Source organism: Pan troglodytes, chromosome 5, assembly GCF_028858775.2.
Source record: "Pan troglodytes isolate AG18354 chromosome 5, NHGRI_mPanTro3-v2.0_pri, whole genome shotgun sequence".
Lineage (NCBI taxonomy): Eukaryota > Metazoa > Chordata > Mammalia > Primates > Hominidae > Pan > Pan troglodytes.
Window position 1 is genome coordinate 51,195,794 of NC_072403.2, and position 18,780 is coordinate 51,214,573.

Genomic DNA, 18,780 nt, shown 5'->3' on the forward strand with positions numbered 1-18,780 from the left:
ATCAAGGGAACCCCCTGTGGGACAAAAAAATCTGAACAACAGCCTTCAACCCTAGACCTTCCCTCTGACAGAGCCTACCCAAATAGGAAAGAACCAGGAAATTAACCCTGGTAATATGACAAAACAGGGTTCATCAACACCCCCATAAAATCACACTAGTTCACCAGCAATGGATCCAAACCAAGAAGAAATCCCTCACTTACCTGAAAAAGAATTCAGGAAGTTAGTTATTAAGCTAAACAGGGAGGGACCAGAGAAAGGCGAAGCCCAATGCAAGGAAATCCAAAAAGTGATATAAGAAGTGAAGGGATCAATATTCAACAAAATAGATAGCATAAAGAAAATACAATCAAAAATTCAGGAAACTTTGGACACACTTTTAGAAATGCAAAATGCTCTGGAAAGTCTCAGCAATAGAACAGAACAAGCAGAAGAAATTGAGAGCTCAAAGACAAGGTCTTCGAACTAACCCAATCCAACAAAGAAAAAGAAAACAGAATAATATGAACAAACCCTCCAAGAAGTTTGGGATTATGTTAAACAACCAAACCTAAGAATACTCTGTGGAGAATGCACAATTACTAACAGACCTAAGAATAATCAGTGTTCCTGAGGAAGAAGACAATTCTAAAAGCTTAGAAAACATATCTGGGGGAATAATCAAGGAAAACTTCCCCAGCCTTGCTAGAGACCTAGACATCCAAATACAAGAAGCACAAAAAAACACCTGGGAAATTCATCACAAAAAGATCAACGTCTAGGCACACTGTCATCAGGTTATCCAAAGTTAAGACAAAGGAAAGTATCATAAAAGCTGTTAGACAAAAGTACCAGGTAACCTATAAAGGAAAACCTATCAGATTAACAGCAGATTTCTGAGCAGAAACCCTACAAGCTAGAAGGGATTGGGGCCCTATCTTCAACCTCCTCAAACAAAACAATCTTCAGCCAAGAATTTTGTATCCAGCGAAACTAAACATCATATATGAAGGAAAGATACAGTCATTTTCAGACAAATGCTGAGAGAATTCACCATTACCAAGCAACCACTAAAAGAACTGCTAAAAGGAGCTCTAAATCTTGAAACAAATCCTGGAAACACATCAAAACAGAATCTCTTTAAAGCATAAAGCACACACGACCTATAAAACAAAAATACAAGTTAAAAAGCAAAAACAAAAAAAAACAAAGTATAAAGGTAACAAAGAACATGATGAATGCAAGGGTACCTCACATTTCAATACTAACATGGAATGTAAATGGCCTAAATGCTCCACTTATAACATACAGAATTGCAGAATAGGTAAGAACTCACCAACCAATTATCTGCTGCCTTCAGGAGATTCACCTAACACATAAGGACTCACATAAACTTAAAGGGGTAGTAAAGAGCATTTCATGCAAATGGACACCAAAAGCAAGCAGGAGTAGCAATTCTTATATCAGACAAAAGAAACCTTAAAGCAACAACAGTTAAAAAATACAAAAGGCCGGGCACGGTGGCTGACACCTGTAATCCCAGCACTTTGGGAGGCCAAGGTGTGCGGATCACGAGGTCAGGAGATCAAGACCATCCTGGCCCTGGCTAACACAGTGAAACCCTATCTCCACAAAATATACAAAAAAATTAGCCAGGCATGGTGGCGGGTGCCTGTAGTCCCAGCTACTCAGGAGGCTGAGGCAGGAGAATGGCGTGAACCCAGGAGGCGGAGCTTGCAGTGAGCCGAGATCGTGCCACTGCACTCCAGCCTGGACAACAGAGTGAGACTCCGTCTCAAAAAAAAAAAAAGACAAAAAGGGACATTATATAATGATAAAAGGCCTTGTCCAACAGGAAAATATCATAATCCTAAACATACATGCACCTAATACTGGAGCTCCCAAATTTATAAAACAATTACTAATAGACCTAAGAATGAGACAGACAGCAACACAATAATGTGTGGGGCGGGGGGGGGGGAACTTCAATACTCCACTGACAGCACTAGACAGGTCAACAAGACAGTCAACAAAGAAACAATAAATTTAAACTATACCTTGGAACAAATAGACTTTGAGCAGATATATACAGAACATTTCATCCAACAACTGCAGAATACACATTCTATTCAACAGCCATGGAACTTTCGCCAAGATAGACCATATGATAGGCCATATAAAGAGCCTCAATAAATTTAAGAAAATTGAAATGCTATCAAGCACTTTCTCAGACCACAGTGGAATAAAACTGGAAATCAACTCCAAAAGGAACCCTCAAAACCATGCAAATACATGGAAATTAAATAACCTGCTCTTGAATGAGCACTGGATCAAAAATGAAATCAAAATGAAAATTAAAAAATTCTTCGAACTGAATGACAATAATGACATAACTTATCAAAACCTCTGGGACACAGCAAAGGCAATGCTAAGAGGAAAGTTCATAGCCCTAAACGCCTACATCAAAAAGGTTGAAAGAGCACAAACAGACAATCTAAAGTCACGCCTCAGGGAACTACAGAAACAAGAACAAACCAAAAGCAAACCCAGTAGAAGAAAAAAAATAAGAGCAGAGAAGAACTAAACAAAATTGAAACAAACAAAAAATACAGTACAAAAGATACATGAAACAAAAAGATGGTTATTTGAAAAGATATATAAGATTGATAGACCATTTGCAAGATTAACCAAGAAAAGAGAGAAAATCCAAATAACCTCACTGAGAAATGAAACAGGAGATACTACAACTGACACTACTGAAATACAAAAGATCATTCGAGACTACTATGAACACCTTTACACACATAAACTAGAAAACCTAGAACAGATGGATCAATTCCTAGAAAATACAACCCTGCTAGCTTAAATAAGGAAGAATTAGATACCTTGAACAGACCAATAACAAGCAGCGAGATTGAAATGGTAATTTAAAAATTATAAAAAAAAAAAAAAAGTCCAGGACCAGACGGATTCACAGCAGAATTCTACCAGACATTCAAAGAAGAACTGGTACCAATCCTTTCAACACTATTCCACAAGATAGAGAAAGAGGGAACCCTCACTAATCCATTCTATGAAGCCAGCATCACCCTAATAACAAAACCAGGGAAGGACATAACCAAAAAAGAAAACTACAGACTGATATCCTTGATGAACATAGATACTAAAATCCTTAACAAAATACTAGCTAACCAAATCCAGTAACACATCAAAAAGATAATCCACCATGATCAAGTGGGTTTCATACCACGGATGCAGGGATGGTTTAACATATGCAAGTCAATAAATATATTTCACCACATAAACAGATTTTAAAACAAAAATCACACAATCATCTCAATCGATGCAGAAAAAGCATTCGACAAAATCCAGCATCCCTTTATGATCAAAACCCTCAGCAAAATCAACATACAAGGGACGTATCTTAATGTAATAAAAGCCATCTATGACAAAACCACAGCCAACATAATACTGAATGGGAAAAACTTGAAAGTATTCCCCCTGAGAATGGGAACAAGACAAGGATGCCCATTCTCACCACTCCTCTTCAACATAGTACTGGAAGTCTTAGCCAGAACAATCCGACAAGAGAAAGAGATAAAGGGCATCCACGTCGGTAAAGAGGAAGTCAGACTGTTGCCGTTTGCTGACAATATGATCGTTTACCTTGGAAACCCTAAGTACTTCTCCAGAAAGCTCCTAGAATTGATAAAAGAATTCAGTAAAGTTTCCAGATACAAGATTAAAGTACACAAATCAGTAGCTCTTCTATATACCAACAGCAATCAAGCTGAGAAATCAATAACTCAATCCCTTTTACAATAGCTGCAAAAATAATAAAATACTTAGGAATATACCTAACAAAGGAGTCGAAAGACCTCTACAAGGAAAACTATAAAATACTGCTAAAAGAAATTACAGACAACACAAACAAATGGAAACACATCCTATGCTCATGGATGGCCAGAATCAGTATTGTGAAAATCATCATACTGCCAAAAGCAATCTATAAATTCAAAGCAATCCCCATCAAAATAGCACCACCATTCTCCACAGTTAGAAAAAACAATTCTAAAATTCATATGGAACCAAAAAAGAGCCCGCATAGCCAAAGCAAGGCTAAGCAAAAAGAACAAATCTGGAGGCATATTACCTGATTTCAAAATATACTATGAGGCCATAGTCACCAAAACAGCATGGTACTAGTATAAAAATAAGCATATAGACCAATGGAACAGAATAGAGAACTCAGAAATAAATCCAAATACTTATAGCCAACTGATCTTTGACAAAACAAACAAAAACAAAGTGGGGAAAGGACTCCCTTTTCAACAAATGGTGCTCAGACACTAGGCTAGCCACATGTAGGAGAATGAAACTCGACCTCATCTCTCACCTTACACAAAAATCAACTCAAGATGGATTAAGGACTTAAATCTAAGACCTGAAACTAAAAATTCTAGAAGTTAACATTGGAAAAACCCTTCTAGACATTGCCTTAAACAAGGATTTCATGACCAAAAACCCAAAAGCAATTGCAATAAAAACAAAAATAAATAGCTGTGACCTAATTAAAGAGCTTTTGCATGGCAAAAGGAACAGTCAGCAAAGTAAACAGACAACCCACAGAGTTGGAGAAAATCTTCACAATCTATATATCTGACAAAGGACTAATATCTAGAATCTACAACAAACTCAAATCAACAAGAAAAATCAATCAATACCATCAAAAAGTGGGCTAAGGACATGAATAGACAACTCTCAAAAGAAGATATACAAATGGCCAACAAACACATGAAAAAATGCTCAACATCACTAATGATCAGGGAAATGCAAATCAAAACCACAATGCGATACCACCTTACTCCTGTAAGAATGGCCATAATCAAAGAATCAAAACACAGTAGATGTTGGCATGGATGCGGTGAACAGGGAACACTTCTACACTGCTGGTAGGAATGTAAACCAGTACAAGCTGCTATGGAAAACAGTGTGGAGACTCCTTAAAGAACTAAAAGTAGAACTACCATTTGATCCAGCAATCTCATTACTGGGTATCTACCCTGAGGAAAAGAAGTCATTATTCTAAAAAGATACTTGCACACGCATGTTTATAGCAGCACAATTCACAATAGCAAAATCATGGAACCAACCCAAATGCCTATCAATCAATGAGTGGATAAAGAAGCTTAGATAGATAGATAGATAGATAGATAGATAGATAGATAGATAGATGATGGAATACTACTCAACCATACAAAGGAATGAATTAACAGCATTTGCAATGACCTGGATGAGATTAGAGACTATTATTCCAAGTGAAGTAACTCAGGAATGGAAAACCAAACATCGTATGTTCTCACTGATATGTGGGAGCTAAGCTATGAGGACACAAAGGCGTAACAATGATACAATGGACTTTGGAGACTTGGGGAGAAGAGTGGGAGTGAAGTGGGGGATAAAAGACAACAAATACGGTGCAGTGTATACTGCTCGGGTGATGGGTGCACCAGGTTCTCACAAATCTCCACTAAAGAACTTACTCATGTAACCAAATACCACCTGTACTCCAATAACTTATGGAAAAATAAAATTTTAAAAAAATAAAAAATAAAAATGAATCAGAGGGATGTCTATGTTGAAAGCTGTAAATACTAAATAACTCCTATAAAAAGCAAAAAAAAAATATTGTATCAAGCAAAATTAGATAAGAGAAAGAAATAATAGGCATCCAAAGGAAAAAGTTATATCATCTCTGTTGGCAGACAACATAATCTTTCATGGAATAAAACCTAAAGACTCTGGAATAAACTGTTAGAACAAATAAACAAATTCAGTAATTCTGCAAGACACAAAATCAACATGTGAAAATCAGTATCATTTCCATACTATTCAAAAAAGAAATTTTAAAAAACTCATTAACAATAGCTACCAAAAAAAGGTAAATACTTAGAAATAAATTTGACCAAAGAAGTACAGCCTGTACACTATACTGTGAAAACTACAAAACACTGATGAAAGAAATGGAAGACACAATTAAATGGAAAGATATCCTAACTTTATGGATTGAAAGAATATTGTTAAAACCAGGCACAGCGGCTCATGCCTGCATGAACACTGAGGAAAGAAATGGAAGAAGACACAATTAAATGGAAAGATATTCTAACTTTATGTATTGAAAGAGTATTGTTAAGGCCAGGCACAGTGGCTCCTGCCATATGGAACCTGTAATCTCAGAAATTTAGGAGGCCAAAGTGGGCGGATCACTTGAGCTCAAAAGTTCAAGACCAGCCTGGGCAACATGGCGAGACCCCATCTCTACAAAAAATACAAAAATTAGCCAGGCATCGTGGCATGCACGGATAGTTCCAGCTACTCAGGAGGCTGAGGTGGAAGGATCACTTGAGCCTGGGAGGTAGAGGTTGCAGTGAGTTGAGATCACACCACTTGCACTTCAGCCTGGGTAACAGAGGAAGACTCTGTCTCAAAAAAAAAAAAAAAAAAAGAATATTGTCAAAATGTCCAGACTACCCAAAGTGACCTAAAGACTGAATGCAATCTTTATCTAATGACACTTTCCACAGAAACAGAAAAAACAATCCTAAAATTCATATGGAACCACAAATGACCCCAAATAGCCAAAGCAGTCTTGAGCAAAAAGCAAATCCAGAGACTTCACATTACCTAATTTGAAAATCTACTATCAAGCTACAGTAATCAAAACAGCATGGTACGGGCATAAAAGCACACGCACAAACGGAACAGAACAGTGAATCCAGAAGTAAATCCATACATTTACTGTCAACTGATTTTCAATAAAGATGCCAAGAACACAAAATGAGGGAAGGATAGTCTCTTCAATAAATGGTGCTGGGGAAACTGGTTAGCTACATGCAGAAGAATAAAATTAGATCCTTATCTAACAACATACACAAAAATCAACTCAAACTGCATTAAACACAAATATAAGACATGAAATTGCAAAGCTGCTAGAAGAAAACAGAGGGGAAAAGCTCTATGAAATTGGTTTGGATAATAATGTTTTGGATATGACCCCAAAAGAACTGGCAACAAAAGCAAAAATAGGCAAATGGGATTACAATAAACTAAAACACTACTACAGAACAAAGAAAACAATCAACAGAGTAAAGAAACAAGCATACAGAATGAGAAAATATATTTGCAAACCATACATCTGCAAAGGGGTTAATATCTAAAATACATAAGGAATGCAAAAAAACAAGTAACACAATTTTTAAAACGGGAGGTTTTCAGGTGATGAGAGCCTCACCCTCAGGAATAGATTAACACCATTATGAAAAGGACTTGCAGGATTGGGAGTCAATTCCAACTACATGACATACTGGAAAAGGCAATACTATAGACAGAGTAAAAAGATCCGTTGTCACAATGGTTAAGATAGTAAATTTATGTTATATGTATTTAACCACTATTACATACATGTATCAGTAAAAAGAAAGGGAAGAAAAAAATAGTTATTAACAGGGATTGTGGAGAGAGAAGGATAGGAGGTGCACAGAGGATATTTAGGGCAGTGAAACTATTCTGGATGACACCATAATTTTGGAGACAGGACATTATACATTTGGCAAAACCTATGAAATGGTACAACATAAAGAATAAATCCTAATGTAAACTGTGGACTTTAGCTAACTATAATGTATCAATATTGGTTCATCAATTGTAATTAAGTGTAGACCACCAATGCAAGATATTAGTAAGAGTAAACTGAGAGCTGTTGGCAGTGGCAGGAAGGTGAGAGCTTATGGGAATTCTCTGTACTTTGTGATCAATTTGTCTGTAAATTTAAAACTGCACTGAAAAATAAAGTCTATTAATTTAAGACATTATCACTAATCAACTTTATAAATATTTCATGCAGTAAATAACTAAATAGCAATGCTAGAGTGTACACCAACCAGTTGTATTGAATAATCCATAAATTATTTCAAAAATATGCCGTCTTTAGGATTTCTCAATTTTCAAAAAACATGAATTTATAACTAAAAATGACAGGAGTCCTAGAGATTTAAAATAGTACCAAGAGATAGTGAAATAAATAAAGTAAATCTATATTAACCATTTATTATTAGTCAAGATTTTATTTCTCAGAGATTTTCCTACTACATGATCATTATATAACTTTAAATGTCAAAACTATTTTTAATTTATTAATTTTGGATGAAAATCTTCCCTACATAAATATTAAATATTTCCCAGTCTTTCATAAAAAAGTATGTTTAAAAAAATGTTCCTCTTGTCAACTAGTTCATTAAATTCCTACACTGATATCTTTTAAAATGTACTGAGGCAGACAGGGCAATCAATCTGCCCTCACATTAAATGACCCTTGAAGATGCTTTTTGGGTTTGTATATGTGTGTGTTTCCCTCTCAGACGAGCTATCTTTCTTACTGCTTGCAATGATTTATGTGTTTTATAATTAAATAGGTGTCTTATAATTATGTGTCTTATGATGTGTCTTATAATTAAATATGGGAGGTACAAACAATCACTTTGGAACTTTATCATAAATGAGGGCAAACAGGCAATCACCAGAGTTTGTAAGGCAGGAGGAAGCAGGCAGAAAGATTCCTCCTCCATAACAAAATTACTTGAGACATATTCTTGCCGGTATATCTAATAATTAGAATTGCTTAAAATGATCATGGACAAAATAAAGTACACAATAATTTGAACTGTAAGCTGTTACTTAAAGCCATCCCATTTATATAAAACCTTAAGTGTTAACAGGCTAAAGATCTGAAATTCAGATCAGAATACAAGCTCAATTTTTATTTACCAATAAAAATACATAAAATATTACTTTTCTTACTCAGTAGTAACCACCATCATCAAATAATACTCAAAGTCTACCTAATGTAGGTAAATCCTCAGAAAATGAATTTACTTTGGATATTATGTCCAATGGAAGATGCAATGACTGTTTCTGGAAATACATAGTAATATCAAATATAACTAGTTACTTTTTCCACCCAATGAAATTCAAATATGGATAAAACAGAGGGAAAATAGTTGATCATAGTTGTTACTAAGATTTCTGCTACAATATTTCATGCTTAGGCATTAAACGTAGTGAACTCTAAAACAGAGAACATTTCTGTGGATAATAAGTACATAAATCTTAACATCTTAGTAGTAATAATGAAAAGTAAATAAATTAAATATTGAGATTGAAGATAATTTATAGATGGACTCTAATCAAAATTATTTGGATTCCAACCTCATCCTAAAAGGACTTTAGGGTGACACAATATAATGATTATATGATCAAGATGAACTTGCATGACTCAATTCAAGAGATGGTTATTACATACCATAGACACGATCTTTCACGTAACAATATTATTAAAAAAATTTCCAAATACTTCAAGAATTCTATTATAATATATAAATAAGAAACATGATCTTCATTATTACAAGTCATTCTTGCCTGTTCTATAAGAGGAGTGGACAAACCACTATGGCAGCTTCCCAGGTTTTTTTTTGTTTTTTGAGACAGGGCTTTGCTCTGTCGCCCAGGCTGTAGTGCAGTGGCAAGAACACAGCTCACTGCAGCCTGCACCTCCTGGGGTCAGGTGATCCTCTCACCTCAGCCTCCCTAATAGCTGGGACCACAAGCGTACGTCACCATGCCTGGCTAATTTTTCTTTTCCATTTTTTTTTTCTGGTAGACATGGGGTCTCACCATGTTGCCCAGGCTGGTCTCGAACTCCTGGGGGCAAGTGATCCTCCCACCTCAGCCTCCCAAAATGCTGGGATTATAGGTGTGAACCACCATGCCTGGCCACAACTTCCTGTTTTTGTAAATAAAGTTTTACTGGAATTCAGCCATACTCATTTGTTTACTTATCATCTGCTTTCACACGGCAATGGTTAGGTAGTTAACAGAAATCCTATGGCCCACAAAGCCAAAAATATTTACTACCTGGCCTTTTAGAAAAAGTGTGTCAATTCCTGGTAGGGCATCAACTAGTATAACACAAATTCAAAATTAATACTTTGTACATAGAGACGTAGTCTTCTGATCATTAAAATACTGCTTGTAAAGTGTAATGTAGTAGTATAAACAATTTAGTAGTATTAGTACAGTTGTAGTAGTATAAATAATTTAGTAACAGTAGTACAATATAATAGTATTTAATGTAAATAAACTTTTTAAGGCTTTTATATATATATTCCAGAAGCATACAGCTAAGAATACACAAATGACATACCAATAACAGATGCTTGTTTTGATCCTCTAAAAATTTCTAGCCTTGAATTACCATAATGCAAACTCATAATTCTTAAAGTTAGGATTTTCAAAAATATTTTACCATCTTCAATTTATATTTGCCATATATAAATAAACTGTGAAAACTAGCCATTTTTTTACTGTGAATAAAATTTAAAGAATAAAACTATAAACTAAAATCTAAAATTGCTGTATAGCCCAAGCTACTCATATTCACTCATTTTTAAAAATTTATTTATACATGAGTGAATTTTCCTCAAGTATGATTTCCATTTGAAATCAAATTTCTGTATCACTTAAACATAAAATGGTTTAGCTTTCAGAATTCACTGTTTAAGCTGAAAAATGCCTATATATCCTTTACTTATATACACCAATTAACATTTTGACACATTTGTTTTACAAATGTATTTATTTTATGAATGTATTTAATTAAATTTTATTAATTCAGCTCATATCTCTTTTAAGACTATGGATATTGTACTATAAAAACATGATAGCATTATCACATCTAACTTAATACATATTCCATAGTATCGTCGCAATCCAGTCCATATTCCAAGTTTTCTCAAATATCCTAAAAGTGAACTATGTAGCTCTACTTTCAATCTAGCAACCAATCAAGTTTCACATGCATGTTGATTTCTGACAGGTAAGCACCAGATCTTTCTCTAAACAATCTATTTGTATATAATACATTCTCTCTTCTATCCATAAACTTGTTCTCTTGAAAAGCGATAGGAACACAATTTCCCACTACTTACCTGCCAGAATCATTCAGCAGTGGAAGGATACTGTGATAACAATAGGGAAAAACTGATTTTCCAATTACTTCTATAGTATCTGTTTTCCCTATGAAGCTAGAAAAAAAATTGTAATCTCACCTTAGATGGTTAAAACATATTATAAATAAATACCTAAGAAATATTCATTAATCATCAAGTAAAAAGTCTTGTGACCTCCCAGTTCCCAAGAAGTTTTAATATTGTTAATACTAATAACTTAATAAGAATCATGAATAATTATCCAATGCAGCATTTTATAAAAAGAAACAATTAACATTTTATAAAAGTCTAGAGTGATCTCTACTGGTCACTAAAAAAGCTAGTTTTAGAAAACTAGAAATACTTATTTTTAAACATATTCAAACAATTTTATAGTTCATTAAGCTAAATAAAGTTTTAATCATCCCATAAAAAGACTGGATAACACGTATATTATGCCTATGCATCAAGAAACAGACTTCTTCAGGAATTAGTTTCAATGCTTTCAAGCTTCTATTAAAGTGTAAAACCTACATTTTAAACAATGCTTTATTATACCAATATTATAAAAATGCATACTTTTATAATTTTCTAATATTAATATAATTAAAATATATGAATATTTTAACATTTCTTTCCTGACTTCCTTAATCTTAAAAGTAAAATTAGTGCAAGTTTTCACTGCTATGCTTTCTGAGAAATTGAGATTTCCAATGGGAATACTGTCAAATATATAAAAACAAAAAGATCAGTATTCTAGCACTTCATTTTCAATATATTTTCTATATTGTTAATTATGCTAGAACTCAAGGTATTTTCCAGCATAAGTTATACACAAGGCCTAACAAATAGAGACCTAAATCTGCGATCGCCTTTACTGAAACCAATGAAAAATCTATACACAGTAATGAAACTGGCATGCAAATAAAAGAACTGTCAAGACATGTATTCCTAAAAATAAGCCTACAATAACTATTTTAAAGGCTGTGTGTGGTCTCGCCCATATATTTTGGCAAGATGCACGTTCTCCAACCACAGTCAGATTCATCCAAAAGCAGTGGCACTGGAGAGCCTCTGTCTCACCTGTCAAAGTTGAAGAACGTTGTTCCAAAGACCACCATGAGTCCATGGAGAAAAGCCACAGTGCTACAGCTGTTATTGATAAGCAGTTTCTAAAGGAGAAAAAACTTCAAACAATTAAGCAAATCATCCTTAATAGAGATACAGACAGACATACGATGATATTCATGTTTAAATTATGAGATGACAATTACTGTGCCGGTTGTGAAACAAAACACTGACAATTTATATACTGGAATGCTCAGAGAGGAATCCTTCATAAGTAACACTAACTTACAATCTTCTCTATTCTTCCTCTAACTAAACTTGTATACATTGGTTATCAATTCAAAAACTCTACTATGTTCGGTTAAACCTTCAACAACCTCCTTTATAAACCTCAAAATTCATCTAAATTATTAAGTTATTAACTTCATCAAAATTGTTGAAGTCTGACAGCTAAGAGCACAGTGGATTAAGATTTATAAACGGAAACCTTAAATATATTAAAACCCGATTTTTTTAGATGATGCCTTAACATGTTTTTCAACCACATTATAAAAGCAGTTCACATTTTTGCTTTAGAATAACCTCCCTACAGTAAAGCACATAGACTGATAGAGCAAGTCATTAACATAAATAAAGAGCAAGAAAAACAATTACTTGAAAAAGAAATATGCCTCAGTGGACAATTCAAGTCCCACCCCCAACTTGGCAATAAAAGACATCTTAAATTGTAACGAAATATACATGACTGTACTAAAAGTTTAGATAATGACAATGAATATCTCAAAATTTAACTTATTTTTTCAAGTGATAATATCCTCTAATCCTATTTAATACTAAAAGAGTTCAATTGAAAGAGAGGAGATTTTCCTTTTGTACCTTTTCCAAGAAAGCTAATATACAAAAGATTCTCATTATAGGACAGTTTTACCTACAGCCATGTTCCATAGCACAAAGTTACAGCAGTGCTCCAACGTATACAATAATGTCCTACAGTTTCATTTACTATATTCTCTAAGTACAAAGATTCTAAAAAGATTACTTTCACTTCTCCCTAGATACATTAAATAGCATAGCTGGGATATTATTTTTCTTTGGTTTTGTCAGTAGCATGTTTGATATAAATTTTATTAAGTGGTAGTGTATGTAACATTGCATTGTGGGTAGTAGTTTCCTGCTTTAGTCTAGCCACATCCTCAGCTGTCATATGAGCATGTTTCCCATATTTTCTGCAAGTTCTCGCCTTTTTTTATTATTACAAAAATGACAGCATTCAAAGATGAATTGTTCTAATAATTACAAGAAACATGAATTACTTATACAGCTACATTAAACAAGTATGGATCACTCTGCACTTCAAAGAATAATCAAAGAAAAAAAAGTAATCCTCATAATTAAAGTGTTAATACTATGTGAACAATGTATTAAAGTAAATTAGCATAAAAGGATTCAAGAAACAATTAAAAACAGCTGAAAGAAATTAAGTCTCTATAATCAGATGCCAATACTATCTAACAACTGAGGCATTACATATTAGAATATAACAATTTGTAATGAATGTTAAGAGCTCCAAATCTACCGAGTATTCATTAGTGAGGATTAATGTCAATATCCCCTACTAGAACTTAAGAATCTACTTTGAGGCTGTATAGAAATGAGGGAAAAAAGGAAGAGAAACCAAAAAGGCCTGAAGGAGAAAGAAAGGGAAAGAGGAGGAATGGGGGAGACAGGTAGAGGGAGAGAGATTGGTAGAGGGAGAGAGATAGGGAGAGGGAGGGAGGGAAGGCGGGAGAGATTGACTTAGCATTTTCTCTTCTGGCATTCCACATAATCTCACATTTAGACAGCTGCTAAAACTAATCAAATGAAGTTGTTCAAACAATCAGGGAAATGGTGCTAGTTTGGGTTTTTACCTGATCTAATTAAAATAAACTGAGAAAAATGCTCTCATTACAAAAAGTACTACAAAACAATGCCTTGTATACATACGCAATAAGACAAATGTGCATGCAGTTGTGTACATAAACATATACCCCATTAAACAAGGAAATGGAATACTGCACAGTCACCATAATTTAACAGATGAAACTATACATATTTTACTAACAGAAGTAGTCAATATGAGGCCAAATAGATCCCGTGTAAGCTTAAACAGCTATACATCAAATCCAAAAAAAAGAAAAATTGTCAAAAAAAAGTAAAATAAGAAACAGTCACATACCAAGATGAAACAATAAATTAAAAACTTCCTTCGTAAAACCTCATAATCAGAACATTTTAAGCCAAATTAGGACTTCTAAAGTTTAAACATTCCTGCATTAAACCATTTTCTCCTTTGTTTTTCAAAGAATTAGCAGCAAATAAAAGAATAGAGTTAGCAGCAAATAAGTCTAAAATAATCCTTAAAAAAATGCATAGAAATGAGCACAATATTGATAAAGTAAAACTAATGTATTAAAATATGATCATTAGTTAAGAAAGTAAAAAATTACTCAAATGGTTACAATGAAGACACACACAGCATTTAAACACAAATACCTTGGTATTTTCAAAAGTTCAACCAATTCTAACACATTTTATTCACTACAAAGCCATGGAGAAGCAAGATACCAACAACTTTTTTTCTTTGAAATTGATTTCAAGATCAAAACTGTATTTCATTTCCGTGGCATTAAAGTATGTGATTTATACAGTATACCTAAACTTGTTGCTTACTTCAAAACAGCAAATACTAACATGTCCCCAGAGAGGATAAAATTTTATGGGTCTTTAAAAAGCAAAAATAAAAATAAAAATAAATCTGTGGTTTTCGATTTCTGATTATAACCATGGTATAAATCTATAATCAAGAGCTTTATTTGCATTGACTTTTCTAAATCAGTATCTCTTCACCACGTGTAGTAAGCTATTTCTAATGAAACACACTGTTATCAAATGTGTACCAATTATCAAATGTGCCCCAGTTATCATTGTTTTTTAAATTTTTACAACAAAGTAATATTTGCTCCAAAGAGGATATATTTTCGTTTTAGGAAAAAAATTCATGTGGATAATGAATATACTAACTTAAAGCACATGATTTCACTATCTTTCTCCTGCTAGAATTTGATAGGCCTCACACAGGACAAAAAGTGCATATATAACAATATCTACTAAACTCTCATGTGTTAAGAATAATAATCCTGGTCCAAAAATTACATGCAGGAGGATTACCTGCAAAAAGTGAACAGGTAATTAAATGACAAATAGATGTTAAAAATTACTTAAATTCTTATCAGGTCAATTTGAAGAGCCAAAGTTTACATAAAGAAGATTTTAAGGAAGAAAATAGCAAAATGTTGGGTTTGTAAGATGTTTCAGTGAATGCTAATGTAGAAACTATAAGCTTATTTGAAAAGAAGAAAACCATTTGCTGATCATACTACAGCAGCTACCTACATATTTTCAATTAAGTGATTCTGCTATTATAGGTACACATGAAACTATGTTTGAAATCCCACAAGCTATAAGGACAAAACCCTCCTTTTGTTTACTTTGGATACTAATTAGAGATACAGATAATATGGATACGACTTATTTATAAAAGAGAAAAAATAATTTTTCTCTCCTTCACATGAATAACTGCATGTTAAATGAACGCTTTTACCTTTCAATGTAAAATCTGTTTACACATACAATAAGGCATGATAAATCCATAGTTAAAATAAAACACCAAAATGTATTTCTGGTTTTTTATCACTAAAAGTTTATTCTGAAAAGGTTCTGGACATTTGAAAAATAAAGGACTAGAATCATTCCCATACCCTACCAGTGTATTTTGGGAAAATCAAATTTTCTGTAAAGAAACTTATGAACATATTTGTACAGTTATTGTGATCTAATATGAACCAAAAGCAGATAATGAATAGCACTAGGAAGAACACAGGGATATTTTAGTTCTAACACCCTCCTGTCTCCCTAGCCCTTACCTCCTTGCACATTCCAAATAATCTTTTGTAATTCACTGTCTCCGCCCACCCCATTTACTTTATGCCACTCCTAGTTACTGTCACGCTAGGAAGAAGTCTAACATGCAGATTTAGAGTGGCATGGATAAATGGCAAAAAAATGCCTAGAAAATTGGTCTGTTCGCCTTTATAATTTTGGTTGAAAAATACTCCATCGCTCCCAACTGATGAAAACAGGAAGCTCTATTCATAAATATAAAATTCACTGCCTATGATATATAATCATCCTAATAAGAAAATGAGTTCTATACATACTTGTCCAAAGGGGCAAAAAAGGAGATAGTTTCCCAAAGATGTTTCCAATTTTCTTCTGAATCAGAATTAGCAAATCGAGACGACTAACATACTCTGTCTGTGGCCATTATTCCTTACTACACACAGCATTTTGTAATTTATTTCAAAGCTTCCATTAGAAACAAAAAAATACATAGCTTCTGTTAACCCACTCTATTCTAAGCTCATAGAATCAAATACTGAACAATCTACATTATAACATAAGCATTTTACTTTATAGAAGATCTGCTATCAGCAACTCTATTAATGTCTAAACTACTTAAAGAACTATATAAACTGAATACACTTCCATGAAAGACAAAAAATATTACAATCATAAAGAAAACTAAGATTCATCCAATAAACTATATTACAATCCCTGTCATTCATTTTTTTAAGATCTTCAAACTAGGCATGAGATAATGGTATACATGAAACATTACATTTAATCTTTATTGTAAAGGCTGCCATCTAATAGATTGATAATAAACTAGACAGACGTGATTTAAAATTTGTAAAAGAATGCCCAGACTAACACTTTCATGACAGCCAATTATAGTCAAGCCTAGCAAGCAGTTTGCAACCAGACCTTAAGGTAAACTTTTTTTTTTTTACAATGAGTTACAGATTCACAAGTTTAAGAAGACAAGAAAAAGGAAAACAGAAGGAATCCAGCCACCCAGCAAATATGAAGCAGACCCCAGAATGTGATACAGTCCAAAGATGTGAATTATTGTAAATCATCACTGTTGTTCAGAATTTCACACAGACTCTTGAGCCAATTTTGTTCATTTTTCCACAGACACAATAATGAACTAAAAAGAGGAGGCAAAAAGGCAGAGGTTGAGCGGGGAGTAGAAAGGAAAGCCCTTAACTGCAGAGCTCTGCTCTACAAATGCTTAACCTTACAGGAGTTTGGGCTCCTTCAGCATTTGTATTCTATCCAAATCCTCATGAGTCACAAAAATTAAAAAGCTATATCCTTCTGGATGCCAGGAAAGGCCTTACCACAAGCCTTTTGTGAGAGAAAGAGAGAGAGAGAAAGAGCAAGGGGGAAAAGCCACAGTGGTAGGCAGTCCCACTTTACTTAAGAGTACTGTGAGGTCACAAACCACATGATTCTGCCTCTCCAGTAATAGTGCTTGCAAAAAAAAGGAGTTTTAAAGCTTTTGCTTTTTTGGATTGTGTGAATGCTTCATTCGCCTCACAAACAACCACAGAACCACAAGTGCGGTGCAAACTTTCTCCAGGAGGACAGCAAGAAGTCTCTGGTTTTTAAATGGTTAATCTCCGCAGGTCACTACCAGCCACCGAGACCAACAGAGTCAGTGAGTGCTCTCTAACCACAGTCTATGCAGTAATAGTAGGTCCTTCAAATATTTGCTCATTCTCTTTTTGTTTTGTTTCTTTGCTTTTCACATGTTACCAGCTACATAATTTCTTGACAGAAAAAAATAAATATAAAGTCTATGTACTCCAGGCATACTGTAAAACTAAAACAAGGTTTGGGTATGGTTTGTATTTTCAGTTTAAGGCTGCAAGCAGTATTTACAACAGAGGGTACAAGTTCTATCTGAAAAAAAAAGGAGGGACTATGGCATCAAACAGCCTCTTCAGCACAGTGACACCATGTCAGCAAAACTTCTTTTGGGGTAAGTGTTACCATTTTTAAAATCCTGTAAGATATGAACCTGTTAAACATAAAGGTATGATTCTTTGATAAACTGCTAGCTTTTCCAAATAGTATATTAAAGATCCTAATTATGCTGTCTTGTTGCGTTAAGAATTGAAAAATGAAATTTCTGTATATATTTGCATTTGGTATCTGTAATGTATCTAATTTTCAAAGTAATGACTTGAAATATACAAAATTAAATTATCTCACATTGATCAAAATGTTTTCTAGAGTTATAGAGGTGAGGATATGAAAACAGTAAAAGAAACAGTTTAATACTCTCATTAACCCTCACCAGAAGAAAAGTCAGATCCTAAATTAATCAAAGCATTATAAATTATTGACTCCGGCAGCTCCCAATATTTGAGCAAACTTCAAAAAGGAAGCAATTTTACAAAATAACAGACCACAGAATTATCTCAACATTATGGTCTACCATGTATAACACAGAAATAAACCTGTAGTACAGTTAACATTTTAACCAGCTCAACTAAAAGAAATCTACTTATAAATTCAAACTGTATCCTATCTAAATAAGTTTGTTTCTAAACAACTTTATATAAGTATACATTCAGCTGAAATAAAATTATGATAAGCACATCACAGCCATTTTTAAAAGATCTTTATAGTTGCCCAGGATATTAAAAAGTTCATGGAAGTATTTTAAAACTTACATGCAACTGCATTTTTCTATGTAATTTTAATTTTACATCTACACACTGTTATCCATAGACCTTGT

General features: G+C 33.7%; 2 protein-coding genes across 24 annotated transcripts in view; one reads left to right on the forward strand and one right to left on the reverse strand.

Annotated features, from left to right (window-relative positions):
- The window catches only part of SUPT3H (SPT3 homolog, SAGA and STAGA complex component), a 557,558-nt gene that overhangs the window by 488,265 nt on the left and 50,513 nt on the right, over positions 1 to 18,780 (reverse strand). For 7 of the 21 annotated variants that reach the window (XR_010158028.1, XR_010158029.1, XM_063813084.1 and 4 more), the window contains exons 3-4: positions 12,105 to 12,193; positions 11,022 to 11,117 (exon numbers count right to left, since the gene is read on the reverse strand). The exons of 13 other annotated variants lie outside the window; for them this stretch is intronic. Coding sequence is in view for 6 of the 8 variants with exons in the window: in XM_063813084.1 (XP_063669154.1) it covers positions 11,022 to 11,117; positions 12,105 to 12,142 (134 nt within the window). In the remaining 2 variants the exon portion in view is untranslated. Of the gene's footprint in view, positions 1 to 11,021; positions 11,118 to 12,104; positions 12,209 to 18,780 lie in introns of all 21 variants that reach the window. One more of the 21 variants, XM_063813080.1, reaches the window with a different exon arrangement.
- The window catches only part of RUNX2 (RUNX family transcription factor 2), a 223,234-nt gene continuing 221,925 nt past the window's right edge, over positions 17,472 to 18,780 (forward strand). For 2 of the 3 annotated variants that reach the window (XM_001142127.6, XM_024357232.3), the window contains exons 1-2: positions 17,472 to 17,694; positions 17,895 to 18,018. In XM_001142127.6, coding sequence (XP_001142127.3) covers positions 17,557 to 17,694; positions 17,895 to 18,018 — 262 coding nt within the window. In that variant the 5' untranslated portion in view covers positions 17,472 to 17,556. The remainder of the gene's footprint in view (positions 17,695 to 17,894; positions 18,019 to 18,780) is intronic. The other variant, XM_001142454.6, reaches the window with a different exon arrangement.